Source organism: Oncorhynchus kisutch, linkage group LG27, assembly GCF_002021735.2.
Source record: "Oncorhynchus kisutch isolate 150728-3 linkage group LG27, Okis_V2, whole genome shotgun sequence".
Classification (NCBI taxonomy): Eukaryota; Metazoa; Chordata; class Actinopteri; order Salmoniformes; family Salmonidae; genus Oncorhynchus; species Oncorhynchus kisutch.
This window is the reverse complement of record NC_034200.2, coordinates 7,249,022-7,275,492: the sequence shown is the minus strand read 5'-3', so window position 1 is coordinate 7,275,492 and position 26,471 is coordinate 7,249,022. Positions and strand designations below refer to the sequence as shown.

Sequence of the window (26,471 nt, the reverse complement as noted above, 5' to 3'; positions counted from 1 at the left end):
GAGCAGAGTATCTGGGAGAGAATTGGTGATACTCTCAGACAAGACTTAAATAAACAGAGAGACAGAGAGGTTAGCAGGCCTACGTGCAGACGGCTCCAACACACAGCAGTCTGTGCCATGGCATAAAGACAGCAAGAGACATTCAGGTTGCGTTCCAAATGACTCCCATCATAGGGCTATGATCAAAAGTAGTGCACTATATAGGGAATAGGGTGTAATTTGGGATGTAGGCAAAGGCAGTTTAGACCCTAGTGCCATGAAATACAGAGAGTCAAGTGGAGAAGAAACATACTGAGACAGACTACTGTCTTCCATTGGTGCCATACCAGAACATAAATAATTTCAAATCAAAATCAATGTCCATTATTAGGTCATTGTTGTTTTTTAATCCATACACACATGTAACAAATGTAAGACATTCAGTTGTCAATATGAAGTATTTCTATTTGGATGTTTCAGACAGTACAATTTTCTAATATCTCAGAACATTTTAAAATAAACATTTATAAACATGAATATAGATACTATAATCATATAACTTCCAACATCGATTCTCATTTTTCTACAGATTCTTTGGTTGATAACCTTCGTTGTATAATTCAAGTAGGGTTTAGTTATGAATATAATACTTTATTGTCCAACTTGTACCAGAAATGTGTCTTTTTGCTGTTTTAAGTTATATATGTTAGGTTGAAGTGCTTGCTGCATGCTGTGTCTCAGGTCTGTGCATCTCATTCTGTAATGTGTAATCCCCTTCCCCTCCTGTCTGTCTAGAGCGTTCACCCTTGGAAATACCCCCATCTTCAGGCCAAGCTCTGTCTCTGTGTCCATCACTGACTGAAGTAATCTCTTCACCACGTCAGGGCTCCTGTGGAAGACAACAACACAGCACTTAAAATTGCAATCTACAATACAACTAATGGTCAATGGTCATTTAAATGAATGATATACAGTGCCTAAACCAGGGTTTGCTCTAGAATTTTGCCTGTGCTTAACTTGATTAAGTTTATTTTTATCCTAGACAACCCCCTAGTCCTTGCCGATGACAAGCATACCCATAACATGATGCAACCACCACAATGCTTGAAAATATGAAGAATGATACTCAGTGATGTGCTGTGTTGGATTTTCCCAAAACATAATGCTTTGTATTCAGTACATAAAGTTAATTTCAGTTCCACCTTCTTGCAGTTTTACTTTAGTGCCTTATTGCAAACAGAATGCATGTTTTGGAATATTCTGGACAGGCTTCCTTCTTTTCACTCTGCCATTTAGGTTAGAATACCCCCCCCCCCCCCCTTGGGTTGTGCCGTGGCGGAGATCTTTGTGGGCTATACTCGGCCTTGTCTCAGGATGGTAAGCAGGTGGTTGAAGATATCCCTCTAGTGGTGTGGGGGCTGTGCTTCGGCAAGTGGGTGGGGTTATATCCTTCCTGTTTGCCTGTTTGGCCCTGTCCGGGAGTATCATCGGATGGGGCCACAGTGTCTCCTGACCCCTCCTGTCTCAGCCTCCGGTATTTATGCTGCAGCAGTTTATGTGTCTGGGGGCTAGGGTCAGTTTGTTATATCTGGAGTACTTCTCCTGTCTTATCCGGTGTCCCAAATGAATTTAAGTATGCTCTCTCTAATTCTCTCTTTCTCTCTTTCGTTCTCTCTCTCAGAGGACCTGGGCCCCAGGACCATGCCTCGGGACTACCTGGCATGATGACTCCTTGCTGTCCCCAGTCCACCTGGCCGTGCTGCTGCTCCAGTTTCAACTGTTCTGCCTGGGGCTATGGAATCCTGACCTGTTCACCGTACGTACTACCTGTCCCAGGCCTGCTGTTTTCAACTCTCTATAGGCAGCAGGAGTGGTAGAGATACTCTTAATGATTGGCTATGAAAAGCCAACTGACATTTACTCCTGAGGTGCTGACTTGCTGCACCCTCGACAACTACTGTGATTATTATTATTTGACCATGCTTGTCATTTATGAACATTTGAACATCTTGGCAATGTTCTGTCATAATCTCCACCTGGCACAGCCAGAAGAGGACTGGCCACCCCTCATATCCTGGTTCCTCTCTAGGTTTCTTCCTAGGTTGTGGCCTTTCTAGGGAGTTTTTCCTAGCCACCTTGCTTCTACACCTGCATTGCTTGCTCTATGGGGTTTTAGGCTGGGTTTCTGTACAGTACTTTGAGATATCAGCTGATGTACGAAGGGCTAAATAAATAGGTTTCTCCTATCACAGCCATTAAACGCTGTAAAAATTATCTTTGTGGTGAATGGGTGTATTGTTACACTATCCAAAGTGTAATTAATCACTTCACCATGCTCAAACGGATATTCATTGTCTGCTTCTTCTTTTTTTACCCATCAACCAATAGGTGCCCTTCATTGTGAGGGATTGGAAAACCTTCCTGGTCTTTGTGGTTGAATCTAAGGGACAATTGTATGTGTGGGGGTACAGAGATGAGGTAGTCATTCGAAAAATCATGTTAAACACTATTAATGCACACAGAGTTCATGCAACTTATTATGTGACTTGTTAAGCAAACTGTTATTCCCTGAACTTATTAAGGCTTGCCATAAGAAAGGGATTGAATACTTAATGACTCAAGACATTTCAGCCTTTCATTATTTATGAATTAGTAAAAATTATAAAACATAATTCCACTTTGACATTATGGGGTATTGTGTGTAGACCAGTGACAAAATAAATCGACATTTAATCAATTTTAAATTCCGGCTGTAACAATAAAATGTGGAAAAAGTCAAGGGGTGTTAATACTTTCTGAAGGCACTGTTTTGGTTAAAAACATAACAAATGACCAATTGTGGCTTTACATTCTGTATCAAGAGCATCTGCCCAGAAGGGTTGGGGTCAATTCCATTTAAATTCTTACAATTTCAGCTCTCCTGCTGAATTGAATTGACCTTGTTCCCCAGTGAAGCCAATAAATTGATATACATTTAACCCCCTAGAGTCTATTGACACACAAGTGCACAAATCTATGTAACATAATAAAAAAATTCACATCAAAATCTGTCAGTTTAAGCTAGAGCTGTCATGTTTTTGCATGGGCTGCTTCTCAATCCAAAGCATCCACCTATGTCGCCCTTCTGCATCTGTGGTGGAAAGTGGCAGAGCTTACAGCTCTGTTTCTCAGACTAGGAGATCCCAAAAATCGGTCTTCTCATGAAGAAGACTCATGAAGTCTGTAGCACCCGAAAGGTTTAGCCTACACACTAATATGTCAGCTTGGAACTTCCCCTCCCAACGCCTTAGACTTTTAAGAATGTATTTCTCCTTGCATAAAGGCATTTCTGTATTGTACAGTCTTTAATTAAGTAGTGATGGAAACCTAGATAGTGTCAAGGAGGATGAACTCATAGGTTAAGTATGTGTCCTTGTTGTTCAGCCTTGCTACTGTAGATGGAGGAGTAGGAATATAAGATAAAAGGTCATTCCTCCAATGTATAAGTCCAATATGAGTCCAATTAAATCTCTGCCTGTTATTTCTTTCATCCAAGGCTAATCATTCAAATACAATATGTGCTTTTGAGGACAGCAGAGAAGAGGAGCGGTAATAGATTAAAAAAGAAAATATCTACAGTAAAACGAGTCCTATATCGATATAACCTGAAAGGCCACTCAGCAAGGACGAAGCCACTGCTCCAAAACGGCCACAAAAAAGCCAGACTACGGTTGGCAACTGCACATGGGGATTGTACTTTTGGGAGAAATGTCCTCTGGTCTGTTGGAACAAAAATAGAACTGTTTGGCAATAATGACCATCATTATGTTTGGAGGAAAAAGGGGGAGGCTTGCAATCTGAAGAACACCATCCCAACCGTGAAGCACATGGGTGGCAGCATCATGTTGTAGGGGTGCTTTGCTGCAGGAGGGACTGGTGCACTTCACAAAATAGATGGCATCATGTGGAAGTAAAATTATGTGGATATATTGAAGCAACATCTCAAGACATCAGTCAGGAAGTTAAAACTTGGTCTCAAATGGGTCTTCCAAATGGACAATGACCCCAAACATACTTCCAAAGTTGTGGCAAAATGGCTTAATTAAGGACAACAAATGAATTGTCATAAAGTAAAATTTTAAAGATAACCTTCACCTAGATACTTATTTGGTGAAAGCCACAGGCCTTTAAAAATAATGAATTAAACAACCATGTCTCTCTTACTAACACATTTAGTCATGGGTGGTAACTTCACAATTCACTCAAAAAGAAAAGGCTCCATATGAAATATGCAATTTAGGATTTACACCATACAGTGTTAAAACAACATCCAAAATGGACTTGCTGCAACAGTGTTTTGTTTAACACTAATAGGAGTTACAACACTAGTGTTGAATATAAGTAACATTGTGAGTGTTACTTACCCCATAGTGTTACATTTCAGTAACACTGGCAAGTGTACTGCAGTGTTAATTTTTTACATGGCAGAGTTTTACGTTAACACTCAATATTAACACTCTAATCAGAATACTGTAGACTAGCACCATATGTAGCCTGAGATGGTGTTAAAATGCACTCTTTACTGTAAGTGTAAATTTAACACTGCAAAATGTATTGCGTAGAAAATAACCATAGTTGTGTACTTACAAGCGATTTACAAGAAACAATTTCTACAAAAAAATCGATCTACTTCTCCATTATTTCAAAGCCTATTTTCAAAGCTTTATCCAGAAGTCACAGGCCTTTTCTCCCTGGAAGCTGTTCTTTATATCCACACCGTCTTTGACTCTCGCCATGTTGAACAATGTCTAGAACTGCTCATGTTTATGTGACCATCTCAAATATAACAAGTTAGCGTTTGGTTTGCCTCATTCTGCTCTGATATCTGTCCAAAGGCTTTATGATTAAAACCAGATTGTGCTTGCCCAACTCACAGACACAAGGCACAGGCCAGAAAGAAAATAGATTGCAGTTACACATATTCTGCACAAGAGGGAAGTACAGTATCTTCACTCTCTCTTTCTCTCTCATTATTTAATTTTTAGTCCAGTTGATAAGCTAGAAAATTGTTCAATGTGGTATAGAAGGGTGAAAACTGACACATAACTTTTCATGCTGAAAAAAACTCATATTGTGCCATTTTAGCCGAGCCTCAGGTTGGCTTGTAGCACCATTTGTGAATATACATTTACCTGTATTGACATTTGAGTCTACATGGCCCCAACAATAGTTTTAAATGTTTGTATTGGTTTGGGGAACACATTCAATCAACCAACAGCATATGGCCTTTGTTTTTTCCTTCATGATCGCAACAATTATGAAAAACCATCAGAAAACTCAGTATAATGTTGATATTTTCACTTTTAAAATGGTGTATTAAATACAAAGTTTCATACTGCTTATATATTATATATACTATGGCACTTTTAAGAAATGTGACATGAAATCTGATGTCCCTTTATGTTAAGATCACAAAACTTTTACAAAAAGCCAGGATATATTCAAATAAATATACCCAGCTACAGTGTACATATTTAACCAATTACACTCTAGGATAACAGTTTTACAAAATGGCCAACCAGCTCCATGGGTGTAAAAGTGTAAAGGTTACTTTGTATTTAATACACAACTTTGAAAGTGAATGTAACGATGTGCGCTGAGAGTCGGGAAGCAAATTCAGGGAGTGAGTTTTTTAAATAAATAAATGAAACAAACACGTAACACAAACAACGCATAGACATGACCCAAGAACTGAAACAATGACGCCTTGGGAAGGTACCAAAGGGAGTGACATGTATAGGGCAGGTATATGAAGTCCAGGTGAGTGTCATTATGCGCTGATTTGCGTAGCGATGGTGACAAGTGTGCGCCATAACGAGCAGCCTGGTAACCTAGAGGCCGGAGAGGGAGCACACCTGACAGTGAAAATATAAAAATCTTACTACAATTTATTATGTTTTTTAATCAGTTGCGATCATAAGTAAAAAATTACATAAAAAGGCCTTATGGTGTTGGTTTATGGAATGTGTTCCCCAAACCAATACAACACTTTCAAGCTATTTTGGGGCCATGTAGACCCAACACAGGGGAAGCGTTGACCCAAAACATCAATACATTTAGGGTACTTTAGGGTACTAGGGTGTAACTAGCCCCCTGGGGTAACTGCTCGCACCCCTGTAATTCATATTAAGATCACTTTCCCTGGCTGCCACTGCTTTTGCTCAACAAAAAATGTCCTCTGTGTCATTACAGCTTTTGGAGATATTTCAACAAAATAATTTTGTGATAAGTTTATCACATTTTTTTACATTTTGAAAAAGTTATCGATATATTCCAATGAAGTAAGTTCTATAATTTGTTTTTAAATATACAAGTAGGAATGCCTTAAGATAAATAATCCACTTGTTTAGATAAAAAAATGTAGATACTTTTCTTGTAAATTAGTAAAATGTTGGATGAGTGTGTCGTGTCTGTGACTATCATTAAGTGTAGTCTTAACATTCTGTACACTCCCCTTGTCCGAAGGGTAAAAAATTACCCGCCTTCGCTCAATCCCTAAAATAAAGCGCTTCATTGAATTTTAAACCACAAATCGATTTTGCATGAAGAAATATCCTGTCATTCATCACAAACTTGGTGAATATTTGGGTTTTCCCTCTTCACAATGCAGAAAGACTGCATTTAGTCAGTGGCAGTGGACACTCCTCGTTTTTATTACAACACACCTGTCATAATTGTTTTCTTTACTAAAGTAGAGGTTTACAATTATTATTATTATTGCTAAAGGTACTGCATAGGTCAACTCTAATTAGCACATGTAGGACAGTATGCAAGTGTGTGTGCATGGACTTATGTATTTCTCACATGTGCAGCACATAGTATTTGTTTTACAGTCATTCTTTGGGGGCAGAATTGGCAACTCCTCCTCTAGCCTGTCCCAGCTGCAGCCTCAGGTGGATCAGGACAGGATTCAGTCCCCTGAACAGCTTTCACAAGCGCTGCAGAGGCTGCTGTGCGGGGGAGGCACTCCCTTCTTTGAATGTGTGGGGTTATAAGTGCCTTTCCCAGCTGCTCCAGGAACACCCTCCTCTTGTTCCGCTTATCAGGCATCCAGGTAGGGTTGATCTTGTTCCATATCACGAAGGCATTGTATGAGGACACATCAATTATGTTATGGAAGATAACCAGGGGCCAGCGGGCAGTCATCCTCCTGAAGCCTTGTCCCAGTTGTCCACTCCTCCTTTGTTGTGGTAGTAGTCCATCAGTCCGATCATTGATCTCAGCCGTTTTGTGCAGTGTGCTCAGGAGGACCAGATTCTTGTTCTTCTTTGGGAGGTAAGAAACTAGAGTGGTGGTGGAGGTGAAGGCAAACTTTGATGAGAAGGCATCTCTCCCCCTTGTTGCGAGGAGTGCAGGGGAGAGCTCAGGCTTGTTCTTTCTAACTGTGCCAACCTTGTGATCTTCCTCTTCAGGAGCTGCTGGCTGAGTTCATAAGAGGTGAAGAAATTGTCACACGTGACATTTTGCCCCCTCAGTCCATCTGTCACATCAAGCACAACCCGCATCCCCTGGTTCTTCTCTGGGCCTCCTCTGAACGGCCTCCCTGTGTAGACTTGCATCTTCCAAGCGTAGCTGGATTGTGCGTCACAGGCCACCCATATCTTGATGCCATACTTTGCTGGCTTGCTGGGCATATACTGTCGGAAAGGACAGCAACCTTTTGACAAAAGAGATTACTATCAGTAATTAGTATCAGTGTCACAGAAAACAATGACATAAATCAATTATATTACAGCAATACATAATAAAATGAACAGTGAAAATCACTTACATTTCAGATATGAAAATAAAAATTTACCTCTGAATGGAACCAGTTGCTGCTTCTGTTTCTTGAGGCCCAGGGTTGTAGAGGCATGACAGACACTCCACCCACTTCTCCCAGACCTCTTGTGGCTGCCAGTTAGTCTCTCACACGTCTTGCAGGTCTTGACTCACGGTTATCAAATTGTTGCATTCTTGAGAAAGTGTGAAAGGCTCGGAAAATTACCATTCCACTCTCTGCATCCCAGAGACTACATGTAGCCTCGCCTCGGGACCTATACACACTCACTAAGATTAGCAGCCCTATGTAGGCATGCAGGTCAATCTCATCCATCCTTTTCCAGTAGTCTCCATGTTTACGGAAACCCTCCAAATGTGTCATCTCCAGGATGATTTTTTTCAATGGCTGGTGTTATGAACATGTAGAATGTTGAGGCAATGTCCTGGGCATGGGCAACTGCATGTCTTGTGGTCCCTGGGGTCATCCTTATGACATTTGTGCTGCCATCCTGCCCTGGTTGTCATATGGTGACAAGGACCATGTTATTTTGCTGTTCTTTGACAAAAATGTTTCTCTTTCAGCTTGGAGGATTTCTTCTTCATTTGAAGAGGATGCATCGTGCTCTGGGTTGTATTCTTCCATATCTTCATCTTCAGATACCTCCTCCTCTTCCAAATCATTATTCTCTTGTTCCTCCTGGATATCTGAAAAAATGAGATCTACGACCTGTTGGGCACTGAAACGTGCACTCATGGCTTCAGCAAAGAGAGAACTGGGAGGACTGTCATCCGCAGCACCTTTATAGCCTCTGACTGCATTCCCCATTGGTAAACAATGCTTTCAAGAAATGTTTACTTAGTCTGAAATTGTTTTTATTTTGTCTGTGAACTTAAGTTATGTGTGGGGTCGTGGAGGGGAGATGCTGCACATGCACAAGAAAGTTTTAGTTTTGTTCAATCAGTAGCACACAATCTAAATTTCTCAGTGTGTGTGTGTGTGTGTGTGTGTGCTTCAAATGATGATCAAAAATGACCCTAAGACAATCTTTGTACCCTGGTCGTGTACAGCTTTCATGGAAATATGAACAAAGGCGATGTTTCACTTTTTCTAAAGTTGGGGTCACTCTAGGACAAATATCATTTAGGTGGTTTTCTCTGCTGTTAACCTCTCTGCAAAGACAACAAGTAATGACATCATTGTGCACCAATGATATGACCGCTGTTTTGTTGATTGACTGTATTTTAACCCAATGACCACTGATCGTCTTGAAATCTAGCTGGGTAGATAGCCAATGAGCTGAGGTAAACGGCAATATGTAATGTTTATGTTTTGGAAGACCAACCCATGTAGTAAACTCCGGCGTAAAGAGGTTCATTCGCCATTGACGATTCATACCGGAAGGAGCCACGCATGTTGTACACAACATTGTTTTGGTAAAACGCATATTCAGCTGTTTATATATCAATCAGTATGGCGACGAAGTCAGGGAAAGCTAAATCTAAGTCTAGATATACAGATGTACACACAATTTTAGAAGAAATTGATCGAGGATGATTCATTTAGCGATTCCCAAATGGAGGAATATTTTTTGAATGGAGAGAACATCGTTTTGGACTTGTAAGTTCTTCTCATGCTAATGCCGTTATTTGAAATTAATAATATTAAATAAGATTTGTTAAAGGAAATAGCCTATTTGAGGCTGTTGAGGGGAGGGCAGGCCCACAACAATGGCCAAAGTGAAATGGAGACATTAGATACAGCTGGTCTGTTGTAATATAAATGAGCCAGTAGATCTAGCAGGTCTCTAATAATATATTCAACCTTATGTTCCCTGTACTCTATATATATATCTGTTTATTATACCTGTTGATACAAGGGCTCATATGTGAAACTATTCTTACTGAACATTTTCTTTCACAGTGTCACTGACTCTGAATGGGAGCCCCCAGTGCCAAGGTGTCCATCCCCCACTGAAGCTGGTTCATCCCCCACAAGTGGTGTTCATCTGCCCAAATTGATTTCTGCAGGCATGGATGTGCCTCAGGGTGCACAGCATGGAAGGGCACAGCATGGAGGCGTCGCTGTGTTCTTTGCAGAATGAGGTCCCCCATCACCTGCACCACATGCTTGGTGACCCTCTGCTTTACAGCAGAAAGAGACTGCTATGGCACCTGGCATCAGCAGCACAATATTGTGTAGAGGACTGAGGGTCTTCCAAATATTGAAATTGTTATTTTGTAAATGTATCTATTTTTTTCATGTTTTTTCCCCCATTTTTTTTTGGGGGGGGGGGGGTGTTAGAATACCATTTTGGTATTTTGTATATAGTTATTCCATTCAAAATGTATAACTTCACCAATCTGGCCACTTGGGTACATTTGTGTGGGACACCGGGGTGACTTCATGATAAAAGTCATGTAGCACACTCATTTTAGAAGTTATCATTCTGAAACTTTGCACAAGTACTGTTGCCCTCTTATGTTTTTCACTGAAATTGTCCCCATCATCCTATCTGAATGTTTGTTTTATCTTGTTCATTTTAAAGATGATGATACAACAATAAAAAAAAAAACATGTTTTTTTCATTGTATTATCTAAACCAGATCTATTGTGTTATATTCTCCTACATTCAATTCACATTTACACAAACTTCAGAGTGTTTTCTTTCAAATGGTACCAAGAATATGCATATTCTGCAGGTTCTATGCCTGAGCTACAGGCAGTTAGGTTTGGGTATGTTTTCAGGCGGAAATTGAAAAAAGTAGGGGGGTAGCTCTAAGAGGTTTTAAGTCAGAGAACGCCGGGACAGAGTCCCCACGTTGGAACGGCTACAATTTTATAGGCCATCGGAGACCATACAGCTGTAGTTTTGGCTACACGTCTGGAAATGGTTAAACTGTGAGACTATCGATCACTACAGAATAAGAGCAAATCTTAGACATACAATTACTGGTCTGCAGCTAGAAATTACGTAAGTCTAGAACGAGAATACCGACAACCACCGAAGCATCGATTCTATAAGAACATTACCGAAATGTACTCTGAAGTACCCATTCTAACCACCTACAACTACGAAAGACATTGTGTCTTCTGGGAAAGTTTACCAGAGACTCTGATGAACTCTACAGGACAAGCGACTGTTTTCTACGGAGAGACAACAACGACATACGGGCATAAATATATACATTTGAATTATTCTCGAATAAGCGGCCGTTCATGTGTAAAGGATTAGCATTTCAATGATTATAATTATCCACTTGGTGTAGTGAATCCGTTTCCTCTGTCTCGCTCTCTCAGTCCCCACCCTTTTCCTTCGTCTATCAAGCTGCCATATCGGCTTCGTCCGCGGGGACTTTTTCTTTGTATCATGTAGAACCCAAATATCTACTGTTTGTTTGTTATGTAATACTGTGTGATTATTTAGTTAGCTAGTAAATAAATCATTAGGTCAATATGTATATTGGTGATTCATTATGGAAACTAGGGTTTGTGCAGATATCCAAGGGTTTGCAACGTTCACTAATAAGAACTGATGAGGTAATAATAATAATTCATTAATTAAGTGACTGTTTTGATAAGATATGAAAATATCTGATGAGTCAATTTGGGAAATAGAGACTTCCTAGTTAATTAAAGTTTACATGATTAGTTTAATCACGTAATAATAATTACACATAGAGGATTGATTTGATCAAATAAGTCTTCACATTTAACCCCTGTGTTGTCGAAAGGGTAAAAAATGACCTGCCACTATGTTTAACTGATAACCCACAGGATGGTAGATATCCAGGAAGAGGGTTGGGCAGCCCTGTGGTAGACTCTCTCCCTCAATACTGCATGGCAGTTTCTACCAGGTATTTATGACCTGTCGTAAAGTCATAACATTTGTGGTGGGGAGAGTGAGAGAGGGGGGAGCCATGATATACACCCCCAAAGGGCCACATTGTGACCAGTGTGTTACAAATGTGTTTCTACCTGTCTTTTAGAAAATGACTGGCCCAGTTATTGCTAGTTTATGCTAACTTGCTAGCTAGCAACTTCACTAGCAGAAAATGCTAGCCAGCTAGCTAGTTAGCATAAGCTGCTAGGAGTGCTAGCTAGCAACCTTACTATCAGATCGTCTGAGGTAAAATACATTCAAAAGATAACATAACTTAATTGCAGTTGTAAATGTTTCCACTAGTGACTGATAGCTTCACAGTTGATGTTACTTTATAAACTTTTAGCTGTTTTGCACAGCATTTTATGTTATGTAGGTAGATAGCTAGCTACGTTTTTAAGAGAGCTTTTCAATTGGCATCTCTCCCCCTGTTTTCAGTCACAGGTGGGGACTGGATTGGTAGCCTCATGAGGGGTGCTCCAATTTTACTGGGGATAGCTTTATTTGGGACCTATGTACAATTTAGAATTGTGCAATAGCAGAGCATAAGAAAGTTGCCACATCAATGTTACACTGAGTTAATTAGTTAAGTTATTGTATGAAATGTTATATTCCAATGTCATTTAATAGTTTTGGTTATATTCCATTCCAATATTATATTCCAACTATTGAAAACCTTTTGATCCTGAATATCATTTTAAAGACTGCTGGGTTTTAAATCTTGCATTATTCAAATAATATTAGGTGCATTTGTACATAATGGATTGTATCGAAAATTAACAACAAAGAAAGAAGTTAAAAAGGTGAGTTAAAAAGAGGGACTTTACATCAAATCTCCTCATAGTGCAGATATTAATGGTGACATGTGCAACACCACTTCCCCCCCATATTTTATTTAAATAATTAAAATGAGACAACTGTACTTAGCTTTTAAGTATTACTTACTAAAGAATGAAATGGATTTTAACATACTTGTGTGAAATCCTATGCCATAATCTTCTACCAGGGTAACTGGCACCCCCGGGGGGAGGGGGGCAGTTACATCGGTACTTTAAAAAAAATCTACTTTTCATGAAATAATAAAAAAAGTGTGAACTGTAGCCATTTATTTCCCTTTAGTTTATTTGACTAAGCATGACTTTCATCCATATACCAAGTTTTTTTCTCCAAACGTTGCTTTTTTGTGTCAGCAATTAGACATTGTTCTTAGAGGGGGCTAGTTACCCCCTAGTACCCTACATGCATTTTCACAATTGGCCTACAGGTGGCGTTATATACCGACCCAGGGCTTTAATGAATGGCATTATATCAGGTGTTGTTAAGTGTTAAAAATTATAAAAGTGTACCAATTTTCACACTTCTTTACCAAATCTAACAATATTGTATTTTTTGGGACCTTATCTACTCAAATATTTATACATGGTGGTGTAAATCTCTGCAGCCATTTAGACACGTGTTCTGGAATTCTTAATTTGTGATGTTTGATGGTGGTCAATTAGATCTTTCATGTGTAACACAATCTTTATAAATATTATATCTGTGAATGATAGTAAGATAAATGTGTCAGGGAGTTATTTTGTAGTCCCGCAATGCTCAGATATATATTGACTCATGAATGTTATCCTATAAATACTTAGTGACATTTGTTTCCACTATCAATCTCAGATGTCAGTGTCTCGTTACAAGAAATGATTCAACTCCAGCCTACTCTCCACTTCTCTGAAGTCATGATGACTAAGATATAATGAGAAGTGGGAACTCATGTGACATCAACATTAGCAGACACACAGATACACATACACACACACACATACAAGCAATCATCTTGCATTTTCACAAATATAGCTGCTCAAATATTATTTTGTATAATCAAATTGTTATACTACCATCATGAAGTACATGCATCACGTACATATATCGGATCGATGAAGGATCTTAATTTGAGCCAGTTATGTGTTATGTGGATTATAATACATTTACATTTTTGTAGGGGTTGATACATTTTTGGTAAGGGAAAATTAAGTTGGAAATTTCCAAGTGGGAATTACAAACTACAGAAGCCTTTTTAGATCTCAACAAAACTACTAGTTTTACATTTCCTGCATTGCAGGAAAGTGGTCCAATTAAGATCCTACATCTGTACATCAGCAGCCAGGTTGTGTAAATCACAAGCTGCCTGCTCTCTATTTCTTTGAAGTCATGAGTCAGAACCATTAGGAAGGAACCCATTAAGGCTGGGATTTGCCAGGGATCTCACAAAGAAACCCATTAGGGCTGGAATTGCTAGGGATCTCACGATATGATATTCTCACCGATATGATATCTATTGCAATTCTCACGATTCTATATGCATTTCAATTCAATACTGTGATTTTATTGCTCGCCTATGTCTTCTGCAGAGGGAGAAGAGAGAGCCATGATAAAACGAGTTTTGATCATTCATGGAAGTAAAAGTGCTGAAAACTAATTGGCTACTTTATTAAAAAGAAGATGGAGAACAAGCTATGAAGAAAAAATCCTGGAGTTTTAGTGCAGGTACAGCAATCTAAAATTATATTGCGATATAGTCAAAACAATACGATCAATAATAAAAAATAATATCCCAGAGGCCTCCCAAGTGGTTTAAGGCACTGCATCGCAGTGCTAGCTGTGTCGCTAGCACAGTGTCAAGAAGCAGTGTGGCTTCGCTGGATTGTGTTTCGGAGGACGCGCCACTCTCACCTGCAGGAGTCTCCCGAGTCCTTACAGGAGTTGCAGCGATGGGACAAGACTGTAACTATCAATTGGATACCATGAAATTGGGGAGAAAAAGGGGTAAAAAAAAGACTAAGAAATACAAAATAATATCCCAATATATAACTTTATAGAGTTTTTCCCCCGTCACCAGCACCCAAGTGACAACATAAGCAGACACACATACAAACACACTTACCATGTCCCTGGTCAGTCCCTCTCAGACTACCTCTCAGTGTAGGTCTGTCCTTGTCATATATGTTCCCGGCCCCCACGGAAGTGAGGCTGTCCCCTCACACCATGCTGGAGCTCGGTCTGCTTTTCTCCAGGTATGGGGGTGTCTTCAGGGCACTGGGAGGCAGGGCAGGGTGGTTAGGGTGGGTAGGGTAGGGTGGCTGGGCCAGGTGGGGCAGGACCGGCAGGGCTGACTGGGCCGGGTAGGGTGGTGGAGCCAGACCCTTATTAAGCCTCTCCACCCGTCCATTGGGGTGGGGGTACAGTGGTGGTTTCTGGCTCCTACGAGACGGGACACTGTATCCAACCATGGCTGTGGAGATAGGGGTGTGGGTCCATAATAGTAGGGGTAGGGAGGGAATCTGTTCTAGCCCAGGGGTCTGGGTCACATGGTTTATGTCTCTGGAAGGGCCAGGTATAGGAGGGTCTTTGTTGAGCCCCCGTCTTTCCTGTTTGGAGTCTTTGGAAGGGCTCGGGCTCAGGGGGCTCAGGGCTGTGACCCCAACCCGGTTGGTTTTGATGACTGATGCGGTGAGGACATGGGACGGAGAGGTAGTTTGTATGGTGACAGTATGGTCAGGGTCTCTGTACAGTAATCCCTGGTCTCCATTAGTCTTCAGGTCAACAGTCCTAATCTTGTGGGTATACATCTGCTCTCCAGTACTAGTCTTCTGATTATACATCAGGACTCTGCAGTCTCTGGGGTTGGGGATGGCATCACCACCATGAGGGGAACTGTTACATGATCCCTCTTCCAGGTCAAGGTTAGCTGTCAGCAGATCAATCTGTTCAACCACCTAAATGACAATACATAGTCAATATACTACATTACTAAAATACTGCATATTAATACATTATACTACATTAATTAACACTACATTATACTACATTATGATATGACATGTCAGTAGATTGTTGCTTAAGAGCTAAGAGTTATGAGATGTAGATTTTGTTTTACAGCGTACAGTATATTACAGCCCTATTGCATATGGACACCATAAAAGCAAACCATAATTCAGAACCTGTCTCAAGACAGGCTCTTTAAAGTGTTGCTTGTGTCTCTGCCAATTTCAGCAGGCAGGTTTTAGCCAAAAGGTTCATGTGAATAGCTTTAAATCAATGCATCTACAAGAAATGATGTGAAACACAAGCAATGCTATCTTGTTCCATACTTGCCTGCAATGTATTTTTTTCTGCAAAGCTGAATGCAAATGTAATTTAAATGTCATGTACCATTACATAAACAGAAAGAGAGGATATCCATTGATCTGTGTCTGCTTTGTCTCAGATGTCAATGTAAGCATAGACCCTGCTGAAATGTATACATAGACTTAAGGTTTACATAGCCTCGTCCTCTGATCTCTGAGTACATTTCAGTCAACTCCTCTTCCTATGTCTATTTTACTCATAACATGAATTCATTACAGTTCATAATAAACACATTCATAAAAACATATCCATCAAAATGATTGCTGGGTCCTCACTTACAGATGAATCACATGATTTCACATGTGGAATCATGTGAAAATAACATGTTTTTGGAACACTTCACAAGTGATCACATTCATTTCACATACACTGAATATACCAAACATTAGTAACACCTTCCTAATAATGAGTTGATATCCTTTGGGTGGTGGACCATTCTTGATACACATTGGAAACTATTGAGCATGAAAAACCCAGCAGCGTTACAGTTCCTGACACAAACCGGTGCGCCTGACACCTACTACAATTCCAAAGGCACTTAAATCTTTTGTCTTGCCCAATCGCCCTCTGAATGGCAGACACACACAATTCATGTCTCAATTGTCACAAGGCTTAAAAATCCTTCTTTAAGCTGTCTCATCCCATTCATTTACACTCATTTAAGTGGATTTAACAAGTAACATCAATAAGGGATCATAGCTTTCACATGGATTCACCTGGTCAGTTTATGTCATGGAGTGTCATGAAGCAGTTGTTCTTAATGTATACTCAGTGTGAGATCACATGTGTTTTTGGAACACTTCAATGGCTTGGTAAGTACAGTCAATGGAAAATGAGATGGACGGAACTCAAAATGATAAGCCTTAATAATTTCAACACGATGCTGAGGATGGCCAGCTGATCAGATAATTACATATTGTAACAAAATAACGAAACAACCTATCAGAGACCTTAAATGGTAGAGCAACCATCCAGTTTAGCCACCAGAGGCAGATTGTTGATTTAACAATCTGCCCATTTGGCTAACTGCTTGGTTTAATTTGTTACCCATGGTCTAAGTGGAGTGTGACAATATACTTCCTTGACTAGGCTCCTGACATCATACAAGATTCAAAACGGCTTTTGAATACAGTACTAGTCAAACGTTTGGACACACCTACACATCCAAGGGTTTTTATTTTTACTATTTTCTACATTGTAGAATAATAGTGAAGACATCAACACTATTAAATAACACATATGGAATCATGTTGTAACCAAAAATGTGTTAACAAATCAAAATATATTTTAGATTCATCAAAGTAGAAACCCTTTGCATTGATGACCACTTTGCACAATTTTGGCATTCTCTCAACCAGCTTCATGAGGAATGCTTTTCCAACAGTCTTGAAGGAGTTCCCACATATGCTGAGGACTTGTTGGCTGCTTTTCCTTCACTCTGCGGTCCAACTCATCCCAAACCATCTCAATTGGGTGGAGGTTGGGTGATTGTGGAGGCAAGGTTATCTGATGCAGCACTCCATCACTCTCCTTCTTGGTTAAATAGCCCTTACACAGCCTGGAGGTGTGTTGGGTCATTGTCCTGTTGAAAAACAAATGATAGTCCCACTAAGTGCAAACCAGATTGGATGGCGTATCACTGCAGAATGCTGTGGTAGCCATGGCAGTTAAGTGGCCATCAATTCTAAATAATTCACAGACAGCTTCACCAGCAAAACACCCCCACACAAACATCCCTCCTCCTCCATGCTTCACGGTGGGAACCACACGTGCGGAGATCATCTGTTCACCTACTCTGCGTCTCACAAAGACAGTATTTGGAACCAAAAATCTCACATTTTAACTCATCATACCAAAGTGCAGATTTCCACCGGTCTTATGTCCATTGCTCAAGTTTCTTGGCCCAAGAAAGTCTCTTCTTCTGATTGGTGTCCTTTAGTAGTGGTTTCTTTGCAGCAATTTGATGGCATGATTCACTAAGTCTCCTCTGAAGAGTTGCTGTTGAGATGTGTCTGTTACTTGAAGTCTGTGAAGCATTTATATGGGCTGCAATTTCTGAGGCTGGTAACGCTAATGAACTTTTCCTCTGCAGCAGAGGTAACTCTGGGTCTTCCTTTCCTGTGGCGGTCCTCATGAGAGCCAGCTTAGTCATAGCACTTGATGGTTTTTGCGACTGCACTTGAAGAAAAGTTCAAAGTTCTTGACATTTTCCATATTGACTGACCTTCATGTCTTAAAGTAATGACGGACTGTTGTTTCTCTTTGCTTATTTGAGCTGTTCTTGCCATAATATGGACTTGATCTTTCCCCAAATAGGGCTATTTTCTGTATACCACCCCTACATTGTCACAATACAACTGATATGCTCAAATGCATTAACAAGGAAAGAAATTACACAAATGAACTTTTAACAAGGCACACCTGTGAATTGAAATGCATTCCAGGTGAGTACCTCATGAAGCTGGTTAGGAGAATGCCAAGAGTGTGCAAAGCTGTCATCTAGCCAAAGGGTGGGTACTTTGAAGAATCTAACATAGAAAATACATTTACATTTTCTTAACACTTTAGTGTTTATTACGTGATTCCATATATGTTATTTCATAGTTGTGATATCTTCACTATTATTCTACAATGTGGAAAATAGTAAAAATAAAGAAAACCCCTCCAAACTTTTGACTGATACGGTATATGACCAAAGTTTTTGCTCATCCATTTAACAAACATCCATGTACTTTGACTGAAAAAAGTAGGAGGATTATATAACATGTAAGTTTATATTCAGACATTGTAAAAGTCAAAGGCAATGACTCTTGTGGTGTAGTCAAATAGCAGTCATTTACCCAATAGTAATTTACCATGTGTACTCAAGTAAAAATAGTGCAAATGTGACGAAGTAACCGATTATCAAAATGCATATAAATCCTTGTACAATTAAGTGTATACGTTTATGTATCTTCACCTATATTCATTGTAGTGATTCATATTTCTATATTAGGCCTATACTATAGCCTGTATTTTGGTCTGAGTGACTCCAAGAAGCTCAATTCATATTATTAATTTACTACGTGTTTGCCTATAGTGGGCTAGGCTTGCCTATATCAACATTGAAGAAAAATGGTGCTAACCCAGCTAACCCATGCTAACCCAGCTAATAACACATCCATGACAATGATGATAGCTCTATTGTTGATCTGAATGTCTATAAAGGCTAGGCCAGTCAATCAATAGCATGGGTAACAAAATTGACAGGAAAGCAACAATAAGATTTTGTGTCTTTTACTGCATCAGTTTCATAAGTAGTGAAGCCAGGAGGATGCTAGGCTTCACCTAGTGGATTCCTGGAGTCGTTTTAATTGGCTGAGATGGAATTTGTTAACGGATATAATTATCTAATCAGCTGGCCGCCCTTAGCATCGGATGAGAAAAGCTAGCAGCAAGCCATTTCATACCAATGGTTTAAACCATGGTCTAAGCAAAAGTTCCCGTGTTTGGCCCCACACAGATCTGGGACCAGACTAACTGCTAGGTTAAACATACAGTATTGACAAAAGCTCAATGGACAAGCTAAGGTATGACAACACTGGGATGCTTTCAATTTCATTTTTTTCTGGATTAACTAGGCTATCTACAGCAAAGGGTTCTTACCTCCTTCATCTCCACGTGGACCTGTTTGAGACCTCCCAGGACCCCCTCCAGGTCTGACACCACCTGTCTGATCTGCTCCCGAACCAAGCCCTCCTTCTGCCGGACAGAACCCTTGTTTTCCCGGACATGACACTGGTTCTCCCAGACCGAACACTGGCTTTTCCGGGCTGAACCCTGACCATCCTTCTGCTTCACCCTCTGTCTCTGGGGGTCTAGGTCTGGGTCTCCTCCCTGGTTCTGGTTGACTCCCTGGCTTGCTGGCTGTTTGGCCCTTTGGTTGAATCTCTCTTCCGTGCCTATAGTGGCTCCATGCACTGGTCCAGTAGCTTCATGACTTGGGGTTCTATGGCCAAGGCCAGGCCCACAATGACTCCTCTGCTTGGGCTGGATTACCAACTGTTTCTGGGGGACTTCAGTGGAAAAGAAAGTCTTCTGAACAGAGCCAGAGCCAGCAGGGACATGTCGTTCATTACAGCTGTCCACTCCTGCCCCACCTACAGCTCCCCCAGCCTTTAATCTAGTAGTCCTCTCCTGGTAGTTAGTTCTATCTCCCACGCCCTGAGAGTACACACGCCTGGGGCTGGGACCACCACCACCACTATGTCCATTTCGCATGTGAGGGTGTAATTCTCTTTGTTCAAGCGGTACACACCTGTCCAAATGATCGTGTTCATCTCCAGCATATCCCCAGACCTGTTCCTCTGGACTGTAGCTGTAGCTAGTCTGTCTGTGTTTCAACTGACCCCAGACCTTTTGTTCTGGACCGTAGCGGACTAGCTGTCGTTGTGTCAGCTTGTCTTCAGGACTGTAAATGTAGCTAACCTGGCTGTGTATTTCTTGTGGACTGAAGCTATTCTGTCTTTCTAGCCTGTGGTTCGACTGACCCCAGACCTGCTTTTCTAAACCGAGACTAGCCTGTCTGTGTTGCTCCTGTGGACTATAGCTAGCCTGTCTTTCTAGTCTGTATTTTGACTGATCCCAGATCGGTTTCTCAGGACCGTAGCTGTAGATAGCCTGTCTGTGTTTGGTCCGCTGACCCCTGAACTGTGTGTTTGCCGGGTCCAGGGGGAGTGATGAGGCTGACGCGTTTCTATTGCTGTTGAATGGGTGTGTCCCGATCCCTGTCCCAGCAGTGCCACCTCCACCCTGTCCCACATAGCCACACTGTTCTTTCACAGGGGAGTAGAATATCAGACCCAGGCCAGGCTCCACTGGGCAGGTCCACTGGGCAGGGTTGTAGTTCCAGGGGTGGCTGGGGCTAAACTGGCCTGGCTGAGGTTGACCATGCTGACCCGGCCCGGTGAACACTGGCCTCCTCTGTGGGGCACTGTGACCACTTACACCCCATCCAGCTCCAGCTTCAGCACCACTTCCTTCACCTTCTCCTTCTCCACCTTCTCCCCCTCCACCATCTCCTCTTCCTTCACCTCCTCTCTCACACTTCTCTAGTCCAGGTTCTATATCCTCTGGCTCCACAGGGAAAGGAGGAAGGCTGATGTCTCCTCTGAGGTCCACCTCTGGGTGGTCTGGGTGTGTGGGTGGTGGTCTGTACCCCCCTGGTCCTCCCTGGTACAGCGTGGGTCCGTATTGGACACAGTGAAGGCAGTAGCAGTAGTCGTCTGTGTTTTGATGAATGAATCTATAGTGTCCCATCCGTGTGCTGTCTGAGTACATGTCAGAATGAAAACAGTCCGACTAGAGTAGAGGCTGCTGTGGAAAACGCCTTAAACAACAACTGGTTTCCTTCTCCTCCCCTCCTCCTCCACGCTGCTCTCCAACTCCAAACTAGCCATTCACCCAAGCTGTTTTCCTCATCTATGACTGACTCCACCGCAAAACAAAACTTTTTTTCAGCTCTGCTCTTTTTTTCTTACCTAAGACTTCCCTCCCCCCTTTCTTCCTGCCTCTTGTTTCCCCTTCTCTTCTATACTTGTTTTTCTGTATGCTCTTTTCTTTCTTTCCCCTGACCCCCTCTCTCACTTTTCTAACTTTTCTCTCACTCCTTCACCCTGCAGCCCTCTCTCCTGCTCGTGGCCCCTCTTTTCCACCTCCCCCCTATCCCTTCTCTCTCTTCTTCTCTCTCTTTACCTCTCCTGTTTCGTTCCTCAGTCTTATTTGTTGCTGCAGGCTTCCCGTCGCTCTCCCTCACTTGGCTTTGCATTTCCCGTTTCCTCCCTTCCCCTCCCCTCCCCTCCTCCTATTTCTCCACCTCTCACACTCTGAGTCTTGCTGCTATTTCTAACTCTCTCTCTTCTCTCTCATTCTCTCACACAGTCGCCTGTAAATGTCTCCTCTCCCTCTCTCACCCTCTCTCTTTCCTCCACCGGAGATCTAGTTCTGTGTGTTTCTATCGTCCAGTCAGTCCGTTAGACAGCGGTGTAGCTGTGTGAGTCTCCTGCTCCAGTACAGCTTTCTGAGCTAATTAGCCCTGCTTGCTAGGTGGTTACAACCTGGCACCCTTCAATTAAATGCAGCTTGGATAGAGCCAGTCAGGGAATCCTCAGCCAGTGAGAGAGGAGTAAGAGACTGATGAGAGAAGAGGGGTTTCAGCAGCCACAGACTGCATGGCTGAACAGACCCGACGGACGCCTCTGACTAGAGAGACTGAAGCACTGCCCTGTAGAGGGAGGGTTTCAACTCTCAGACTCTACCTCTCGCTCCTTTTTCTTCTTCTCTCTCTCTTTATTTCTTTCTCTCTCTTTCTCTCTTGCTCTCTCTGGTCTGAGTTTACAATAAAGCAATAAGGTTGTACATCTTCACAGTTAAACTAAATGAAACTGTTTTCGAAACATATGGTGTAGACAGTATATTTACCTTGACTTAGGGCTGTTACGGTGACCATTTACTGCCATACCGGCGTTGACGAGTCATGACCGCAGTCACATTCCATGTGACCGTTAAGTCATGGTAACTAGGTTTTTCCAAGCTCTGATGCTGTTGATGGTTATTAGTAGCCCACCAAACTTGCTAACAGCCTGGTACTTAGCACTCAATTGTCACTTGAATCACTCTGATATCAATGCAAATGTTTTCAAAAATCAAATCAAACACTTCATGAGAGCCCATGAAACATGAGACATGAGAGCCCATGTAACAATTGCACGAGAAAACAGATTTTTGATGGCCTCTATTAAAAAGAGGAGGATCTCATCAGTTTTCTGTAGCATTGCTTTGCTTTACAACAGGAGTATAGCCTACCTGGCTGGCATTCAAATTAACCACTGAAAAACTGTCCTCCATTCGCTATTTAAGTGCAGAGAAGACATGTCTTTTTTATGCCCTTGTTCTGAGACAGGTGACTGATAATGGTCCATTCATTTTAGAATATGTAAAGACAACATTAAATGAAGAATATTCTGATGGGTGACCATATTAGCCTATCACTTGCCCAGAGTGTGCAGTCAGGCAAGAAACAGCACATGCCTTTTTTGTTTTGACTTTTTCAAATCATAGTCGCACGTCTCATGTAGCCTAGCCCATAGGCCTATATGTTTTTATAAGGTTTGTATCACAACTAAAGTGGCCAAATAACTTCTTAAAATGAAGCGCATTAATCCGCTTTACAACGGGTGTAGAGCCTAACTGGCATACATAGGCGGTGCGTGAGTTTCAAGTATGGGGAATATAAATTTCACCATAAAAATGCACCTTTATAATAAAGCATGACAACAATAATCGCATTTGTGGTCACTTTTGAGAACAATATATTCACGCCTATAGCCTATAGCCGTGTGCGCATTGCTGCGCTTATAATGTGGAGAAATGGCCTAATAGTTGATCATTTGATGCCAAGTGAGGGAGAGAGACAGGAAGCCTGCATTCCAATGGAATAGGTAAACTTTTATACTATGGGGAATAGTCGATTTATGTAGTCTAGTGCTTTTGCTGTTCGTTAGGCCTACTCATCTTGTTGGCTGACAAAGTAGGCTAAATATGGACAGTTCCTCTAACATCTTCAATATGTGCCTCAAATTTTGATAAAAGGGACATGCGCAGTTGCATCCCCATTGTGTCTGTCTTCACTTAGTCTACTTCCTTGCTGAGATGCCTGTGAGAAGGAATTGATCACGTGACGGCATTGGCTAATAAGAATTGAGATACATGAGAGAACCATGTGAGTGAGAGATGCTTTGTAGCACGGCAGCCGGGAGAAGGGAATTATAATTATAATTAAAAGTCACTTTGACCGCAAAAGGCATGGATTTTTTAGGGGGCGTAACGGCCACACAAGGGGATGCCGCAAGGAACTTTGAGGCCTGGGAGAATATTATCAAGTGCTATTCAAATTGTGACTGAGGGACTGATGAAGTGTGTGCAGCCTGCACAAGAAACAAAACAGAGCTCATGTCTTTCATGCAAATTTCTTCAAATTATCATAAGAGTCGCATCCTGCAGCCTTAGAATGTATTGCAAATCAAAACATATAGCCCAACGTTTGTATCACAACTAATGTTGCATAAATAACTCTTAACCATATAGGAGGACATGTTTCTTTGTTGACCACTCAACACAAACTAGCTGCAAGTGCGCACTTTCCAGTAAATCGTTTAGAGAAAATATCCTTTCTATTTTATTCAGTTATGTTCAATTGTATTCTTCATACTATAAAATAATGAAAAATTATGCAAATATTGTCTGCTAAATTAACTAGTGTAGCCCACAGCCATATCAGGGCCTAACATAAGGACAACTCAGAGCATGCTATTCTGTTCTTCTGAAATAGACTACATTTTTTCATATCATGTTTCTTCAGACCTGTCTAAAATAAATAATGGATATATTTTGATGGTGTCAGCAATACTAAATTGATTTATTAGACTTTTTAAAATGAAGATGCTCCAAAGGTCTGAATCAGTGGCTCGTAGGCTATGCGTGGAGATGCTAAACGTGTTTATGCTAATTAACGAGCAATTACCATAAGACCGGCAGATATTTCCTTGACATTCACCGGCTGACAAAATGTTATGACCGCCTCAGCCCTACCTTGACTTCACTTACATACCATAGGCCTTACATCTATTGCCAACATCTATGGTCAACTGCAGTCTGTGGGGCTGAGCTAAACCCCAATTTCTTTTAGCTACAGTATGCACACAATTCTCTCAACAGTAACTTTTCTCTCTCTCTGTGTGAGTTGTACGGAACTGGAAAAAGACAACATTGCAACAGACATTATCATTTGAAAGCTGAGTAAGTATAGATATGCAAAATTTGTGACTGACAAAAAGCCTCCTTCAAAAACATCTCCAGTTTGTATATTGTTAGCCCCGTGCCGCTAGCTGCCTGAAGCCACGCAGTGGACTTGTATGATCACCCGGCTACGCATTCCTTTCCCTAACGTCACCATGCCGTGTCGATTGCTGTTCTGGTTTGTAACTATAGTTTTTTTTCACTGTAGAGCCTCTAGCACTGCTCAACACGCCTCGGCAAACAATTTAGTTCCACCCCCCACAAACACAGTGACATCACCTGGTTTAAATGCTATTTCTAGAGACAATATCTCTTTCATTATCACTATATGCACAGGTTTACCCCCACTGTATTCACATCCTACTATACCTTTCTCTGTACATTATGCGGCAGGGTAGCCTAGTGCTTAGAGCGTTGGACTAGTAACCGGAAGGTTGCAAGTTCAAATCCCTGAGCTGACAAGGTACAAATCTGTCGTTCTGCCCCTGAACAGGCAGTTAACCCACTGTTCCTAGGCCGTCATTGAAATTAAGAATTTGTTCTTAACTGACTTGCCTAGTAAAATAAAGGTACATTTTTTTTATTTTAAATGCCTTGAATATATTCTACCGTGCCCAGAAATCTGCTCCTTTTACTCTCTGTTCTGAACGAACTAGGCGTCCAATTCTGTTAGCCTTTAGCCGTACCCTTATCCTACTCCTCCTCTGTTCCTCTGGTGATGTAGAGGTTAATCCAGGCCCTGCAGTGTCTAACTCCACTCCCATCACCCAGGCTCTCTCATTTGTTGACTTCTGCAACCGTAAAAGTCTTGGTTTCATGCTTGTTAACATTACATAATTTGTTTTATTCACTGCCCTAGCACACTCCACCAATCTGGATGTCCTAGCCGTGTCTGAATCCTGGCTTAGGAAGACCACCAAAAACCTTGAAATTTCCATTCCTAACTATAACATTTTCCGACAAGATAGAACTGCCAAAGGGGGCGGTGTTGCAATTTACGGCAAAGATAACCTGCAGAGTTCTGTCTTACTATTCAGGTCTGTACCCAAACAATTTGAGCTTCTACTTCTAAAAATGTAAGAAACAAGTCTCTCACCGTTGCCGCTTGCCATAGACCACCCTCTGCCCCCTGCTGTGCCCTCGACGCCATATGTGATTTGATTGCCCCCCATCTATCTTCTCAGCTCGTGCTGCTAGGTGACCTAAACTGGGACATGCTTAACACCCCAGCCATCCTACAATCTAAGCTTGATGCCCTCAATCTCACACAATTTATCAATAAGCCTACCAGATATAACCCCAAATCCGTAAACACGGGCACCCTCATAGATATCATCCTAACTAACTCACCCTCCAAATACACCTCTGCTGTTTTCAACCAAGATCTCAGTGATCACTGCCTCATTGCCTGCATCCGTAATGGGTCTGCGAGCAAACGACCACCCCTCATCACTGTCAAACACTCCCTAAAACAATTCTGCGAGCAGGCCTTTCTAATCGACCTGGCCGGGGTATCCTGGAACGACATTGACCTCATCCCGACAGTAGAAGATGCCTGGTTATTCTTTAAAAGTGCCTTCCTCACCATCTTAAATAGGCATGCCCCATTCAAAAAATGTAGAACCAGGAATAGATATAGCCCTTGGTTCACTCCAGACCTGTCTGCCCTTGACCAGCACAAAAACATCCTGTAGCGTACTGCATTAGCATCGAATAGCCCCCGTGATGTGCAACTTTTCAGGGAAGTTAGGAACCAATATACACAGGCAGTTAGGAAAGCTAAGGCTAGCTTTTTCAAAC

General features: G+C 41.5%; 1 protein-coding gene across 1 annotated transcript; it reads right to left on the bottom strand.

The window, feature by feature from the left end:
• Nucleotides 1-236: 236 nt before the first annotated feature.
• Nucleotides 237-22,058, bottom strand: LOC109871638 (uncharacterized). The gene is made up of 3 exons (XM_020462565.2): nt 19,482-22,058; nt 14,593-15,424; nt 237-868 (listed from the first exon to the last, which is right to left on the bottom strand). The coding sequence occupies exons 1-2, from the start codon at nt 21,153-21,155 to the stop codon at nt 14,687-14,689; spliced, it is 2,412 nt and encodes an 803-aa protein (XP_020318154.1). The 5' UTR covers nt 21,156-22,058; the 3' UTR covers nt 237-868; nt 14,593-14,686.
• Nucleotides 22,059-26,471: the final 4,413 nt, after the last annotated feature.

Bases quoted from the DNA above. Each gene is read 5' to 3' on its own strand.
- LOC109871638 (XM_020462565.2), bottom strand. From the start codon at position 21,155: ATGTACTCAGACAGCACACGGATGGGACACTATAGATTCATTCATCAA. The intron at 15,425-19,481 runs GTAAGAACCCTT...ATTGTCATTTAG, and splicing joins TCCACGTGGAGATGAAGGAG to GTGGTTGAACAGATTGATCT.